The sequence below is a fragment of the Chanos chanos genome, chromosome 2, assembly GCF_902362185.1.
Source record: "Chanos chanos chromosome 2, fChaCha1.1, whole genome shotgun sequence".
Lineage (NCBI taxonomy): Eukaryota > Metazoa > Chordata > Actinopteri > Gonorynchiformes > Chanidae > Chanos > Chanos chanos.
Window position 1 is genome coordinate 12238195 of NC_044496.1, and position 5976 is coordinate 12244170.

The window sequence follows — 5976 nt, forward strand, 5'->3', positions numbered from 1 at the left end:
TTTTCCAGTCTAAATTAAGTTCATCACTGTAGAGCTGAGTTCTTGTCTTTGAAAAGGGGCTTCCTTGAGTTTTTCCACTAAACTGGCCACTGTCTGAATGGATATAGGCCTCAATTTCTCACCACTAAGCCTAAATTTCTCTCAGTGTACACCTATAGCGTGCATTTTCACCGTGGACAAATCCACACCCAACATCTCAAATTCCTCTCTGTAGACCTGTAAGACTTCAAACCTGTTCACTCTAGAACTCGTACTGGGAAACAAACACTGTGATTTTGGTGATGTAGCGACCAAGTAGGACCTTTCTCTCCAGCTCACTCATCTCTACCTCAACTTCCAGAGTGGTGGGGCCCTGGATTGGGGTCACCAGTAGAAGCTGGCCTGTCTGGCGGTCTGAGCGCTGCACAGTGAAGTGACGGCGCCCGCGGCCACCCAACAAAGAGAAGCGCAGGGTGTCGCCCATCACCCTGACAGCAGACACCCGGAACATGACCCGTGGGGCAGACAGGTTGGAAACCACAGCCATGAAGTGATGAGACACAGAGTTGGGTGCTTGAGAGCAAGCCTTGTTATCTATAGGACAGGGGTTCCGCTCACACCGTCTAGAGGAGAAAGAGTTCATGTTAAACAGGAGGAAATACCACTCTTTCTTTCAGAGACCTAACAATTATTCTCCTTTCCTGATTGCTGCATACTTTCTAAGTGCACTCAACATACACAATACAATCCGTCTGTCTTTTTTAAAACCTTTGATTCTGACTTAAAGCACCCTGCCCTTTTCTTGACTTTCTTTCAGTGATGGATGAGTTAGGTTAAGGTTGAGGTTGCCATGGTTAGGTGATTGAATTTGTCATAACTTTTGATTGAATAACTTTAAGTAGTTGGAGGGATTTATATACGTGTGACAGGGTTGCCTGTTTGTTACTGACAGACTAGCAGAGAAGCCTATGGGCTGATGGGATCTGAAGTTCACTTACGTGGATGAGGTTTTGGCATATGTGGCATTTCGAATACGATTGCACTCCACACGAACACACTGGTAGCCCCCATAAGTGTTGATGCAGAGCTGGTCTCGAGTGCAGTTGTTTTGTCTGTTGGCACACTCATCAATATCTGTAAATCAGGACAGATGTGTGTGTGTGTGTGTGTGTGTGTGTGTGCATGTGTGTTTGTGTGTATGTGTTTGTGTGTGTGTGTGTGTGTGTGTATGTGTATGTGTATGTGTATGTGTATGTGTATGTGTATGTGTATGTGTTTGTGTGTGTGTGTGTGCATGCATGGTAGAGATAAGAGAAAAGACCTTTGTCAAGGCATGTACTCTACATACAATGTAAACTAACTCTTTAATTGTTCTTTTGGACAGTGGTCCAGTCTGGTGGCTTCTGATGTTCACTGATTCAAAAGACTAAACAGCTGAGACTTATTATGTTGAAGTCTCACTTTTAGTCATCAGTATATTGGTTTCACAAAGCTAGATATCTTTATATCTACACACACCAAACTGGTAAAGGCTTATAGTCTTAATAGGCAATTATGTGGATGATTTTCAATAAGTGATTGACCTTTGCAGTTGCGTCCATCTCTGGTCAGATTGTATCCAGCAGGGCAGGTGCAGCGGTAACCACCGGGCGTGTTAACACAGCTGTGCAAACACAGACGACCAGCTTGCCCGTTATGGAACAGTTCACATTCATCAATGTCTGAAACACATATATGCACACTCAGACATATATTCTCTTGTGTAGAAGTCAGATTTTCAACCACAGAACTACTTACTTGTATGGTTTCCTTTAAAACCTCAGTGATAAATTTCATTTCACAGCTTCAAGGATGTGGTCACACGGATATGACAGGAACAGACTGTTGTGTCCTGTCCTAGTGCTCAACAACCTACCAACAGTTTCTGTTCCTGAAATTTTGTCTGCGTGTAAAGTCAAGTACCTGCTGAAGAGCCACTGGATCAAACACTCTTCCGTCTGATATAATTAGGCTCGGTGCTGGGGGGGGACTCACCAGTGCAGATACTGTTATCTCGTCCTGAAATGGTATACCCGGGTTCACAGGTGCAGTGGGTTGTTCCTTGAACGTGGGTACACTTAGACGGGCGCACGAAAGGAGAAGTGGTGGCCGGGGGGAACGAAGACGCGGCTGCAGCTCCAGCGCTGGCAGCGGATGTGTTAGTAATGGTGACAAAGACTGGTGAGAGAGAGAGAGAGTGAGAGAGAGATGTTGGATGCTCTTCAATGAAATGGTCACAGTTTCGTTGTATCACTCAGAAATACAATATGCTCTGCAGAATTTTTCATAAAGAATCAAATGGTTCAGATCTTTCAAGGTACAGGCTATAGTAAATGAACAGCGCTATATGACTAATGTGTGCGTGGGTAATGTGTGTGAGGTTACAGTACAGTACTACATGAGTAAAGTGTGCTAGATTACAGTACCATATGAGTAGTATGTGTGTGAGATTACAGAACGGTGCCATACGAGTCATATGAGTGTGAGATCACAGTACAGTATGATATGAGATAGATGCGTGTCATAGTAAAAGAAATGTGTGCCAGGAATGCCTATACAACTCACTGTAAACAGTGAACCAGATTAATCAAAGAGCTGTTCTCAGTTGTTGGAAGCAGAGCTCATACAGTAAAACTAAAAACTCCATTCAGGCTTTAAGTGTCCACACAGTGGGTGAGCTGAATTTCTGCCCAGTGTTACTTATGTGACTTATAGCACAGCACACTATGCTGCAGTGTGTAAACTTTATAGAGCATGGCTATGTAATATTCCAGGGCCTGCTGTGAGTATATAGGCTGCTCTATCTGTACAGTGTCCAGTGTGTTAAGGGTTGCCGGGTGATGGACCTGGGCCTGTCAGGGAGTGTAAATATGAGCCCTTAAGATAGTCAGGGCAGTGTTTGGACCAGTAGCAGAAAACAAGTGTATCATGGTTGAGATACATTTAAAGCCTCATTAGTTTGTGTGTGTGCTCTGCTCTGTACCTACCGCTGCCTGAGCCAAAAGAACATGGACCTGGCATTTATTTTGCTACCTCTCACTCTCTCTGGAACTCTCTGTGCACATATTTGTCAAGTTTTTCCCAGCCAGAATTGATCACTTTGGGCAGAGATCTTTATATTGTCTCAGCTTGTTTTTCAACACCCAGCCATCCAAGATTTGGAAGTAATGGATGGTAAAGTTGCTGGATTACATGGGAAGAATCTGAGGTTAAAGATTAAATGGAATATTAGTATTGTTCAGGGGCAAGTCATTCGCTGAGTCACATTAGTTTCATATAATACAGAGGGCCTGGACTTTTTTTTTTACATAGCGAGGGTTTTTCTCTTGACCACGTTTATCTCTTTACAAACTAAATGTACCTCTCTCAACCACATTCATCTTTTACACATAAAGTGCATCTCTCTCAGCTGCATTCATCTCTATGCACACAGAATGTTTCCATCAAGTTATCATCAGTCAACTCAGCTCCAGGCGAAAAAAAACAAAAAAGCAAAAGATGTAATTCGGCTCCCAGCGTATTGAAGGAAGGAGCTTAAATATATATGAGTTTAACGCAATAGATTACCAACAGCTCCAGCTCCGTGGATTGTAATTCACTGGATCTTGCTGTTTGTTGCATGTAAGGGTTTTTTTTTTCCTTTGACCACTTTTTCACATTATTGCTCCAACAAACAAGGCTTTTCATACAAAAACCACTTACATGAGTCAGTAATTATTCAGTAATCATGATACAAAATTCTCCAACACTCCCACCTCACATTACAAAGAGCTTTGAAACAATCAAACTGGAAAATGACTTAAAGTAATCGTTAAAAAAAAGAGGCAAATGCTTGTTTAACAGATCATTTTTAAACCAGTCTGTACCTACATGTTGGTGTCGGGGACTGGCAGGCTGGGCCAGCCCATCCTTTGGCACACGTGCAGGTGAATCCATTTACCTCATCTGTACATGTGCCTCCATTCATACAGGGAGAGGAGGCACACTCATTTATATCTGAGAGAGAGAGAGAGAGAGAGAGAGTTAGATGCTAATCCAGGCCTGAGAGCAAACAGATGGGCACACAGTCCCCTGGTGAAAAGTGAAAAATGGTTGAACTCACAAACGTAAATGTAGGCCTATATGTAATAGTATACCTCTGATGTACAGATTAAATAAAGAATGTGCTTTCCCTTGTAGGGCGCAGTGTTTTTCGGAAAGATATTTCTCAGGTGTTGATGGAGCGTTTGTGAAGCATAATCAAAATGTTGGCAAGCTGTCAGGAATGAAATGGTCTGTAAAACAATGAATGAAACCCAACTGAAACATTCCCTTTAGATGAGCGTGGAAATACAAAACGCAAAGGAAATTCAATCGTGTTGAGATGCATATGAAATTGTAAACGGCTTTAGTGAGGGAGAAGAATGGGGGTGATCATGGGAGTGATGTGTAAAACTGTGTTTCAGAGATGGAGAGGGAGAAAATAACAAAGATGCTGAAAGGGAAGTGAGAGAGATGGGCAGAACAGATAAAAGATGAGTGATGAGGGCAAAGGAGTGGGAGAAATGAAAAAGAAAGAGGAGAAAGCATAGATGGGGCCTTTGGAGTGTTGGCTGTAAATTTAGACTTCTGTGGGGAGTCTATAAATTGGTTCACACATACACACTTGACATAAAGTGCTGTAAAATAATGATGCTGTTTAGCACAATGCATTGCGGTGTACTTGTATATGCTGTGTAACAAAGAGGTCGTTTTGAGATGACAAAATTGGAGAACTGTTGAAAATATTAAACATTTAGCTTATATATTTATATATCCAAAGCAAATATGTGTAAAAACAACTTCATTATTTATGTGTGTATGTATGCATGCATGCATGCATGTATGTAGGTAAGTAGTAGGTCTTCATTAAGATACTCAGTCAGTTGGTTATTTAGTCAGCTAATCTGTTTAGTTTCAGAAAAACAAAAACAAAAGTGTTTAGTGATCATTGGCATCATGAGCCCCTCATTGTAGCAATATAATGAACAGACCGGTGACTAACCCTTGCAGACTGGCTGCTGCCCACTCCAGCTTAGTGATTCTTTACACTGCCGTGTCTCTGATCCCATGAGCTCATAGCCTGCGTCACACAGGAAATGAATCTCATGCCCAGGCAGCAGAATTTTCCCCAACTTCCGACCATTGGCTGGAGCATCTAGCTTTGGGCAAGTAGCTGTGATGAGTTAAGAGACAATGGTTAGTTTGGGCACACAAAGCACATTTTGACTCCCTTATGCTTTTTGTGTGCGATGGGTTACGTAGATAAAGGTGTTTCAAAACAACTGTTTCATGTTCAAAAAAACTGTGTTCTGTGAGTTGTGAAACTGAGTTCTGTGAGTTGTTAAACTGTGAGTACTTATGCGATGTCCTGATCTGAACACTTTCCTAAACTCTTCAAGGATCACCTACTAACACCTCTTGTCACCTACTGAGATGTTTTGAACATCGTAATATGATCATATTACATATTTTCCTCTCTTATAATTTGTCTCTTATAATTTGCACTCTGGCACTAACCATTATTGGGTTTTGCAGACAGGCGTGCCGTGCTGTTTTGCAGTAGGCTGAGTTTCTTTCTCAGTGTGCGGAGACTCTGCAGGTATGAGGCCTCATGGGCTGAAAGCAACTTGTGCGCCTGACGGAGAGAATTCTGCAGTTCCTGTTTACTCGGACAGTCCTACAGAATAGGGCAAAATAAAATCAACAGAGAGGCTAAGTAGATTGGAAGATATCCATATTAATAACTCCTGATTTTAAGATACTATTACCCATTTTTTAACTTTACTGGAACAAATAAACGTCTGATAAACAAGATGTTTGAACAGAGCCACAACAAGATGATCCAAAGGGTATCAGTGTGAATAAAACATTTACAAACTGATTTATAAGAATTTGGGGGAATAAGATATCTGTAAAGCCACAAAGCCTCACGTTCAT

At 41.9% G+C, this 5976-nt stretch overlaps 1 protein-coding gene across 1 annotated transcript; it reads right to left on the bottom strand.

Annotated features, from left to right (window-relative positions):
• Positions 1–241: 241 nt before the first annotated feature.
• Positions 242–5976, bottom strand: LOC115830155 (fibulin-7). Its single transcript, XM_030794204.1, has 8 exons — positions 5971–5976; positions 5557–5716; positions 5042–5212; positions 3889–4014; positions 2014–2196; positions 1563–1700; positions 978–1113; positions 242–602 (listed from the first exon to the last, which is right to left on the bottom strand). Exons 1-8 carry the CDS (start codon positions 5974–5976, stop codon positions 242–244), a joined length of 1281 nt encoding a protein of 426 aa, XP_030650064.1.

What these genes read in the sequence shown, in the direction of transcription:
- LOC115830155 (XM_030794204.1), bottom strand. An exon ending in GCAGCAGCCAGTCTGCAAGG is followed by an intron (nt 4,015 to 5,041) that starts GTTAGTCACCGG and finishes TCTCTCTCTCAG; the next exon opens with ATATAAATGAGTGTGCCTCC. An exon ending in TATGCCAAAACCTCATCCAC is followed by an intron (nt 603 to 977) that starts GTAAGTGAACTT and finishes TTTCTCCTCTAG; the next exon opens with ACGGTGTGAGCGGAACCCCT.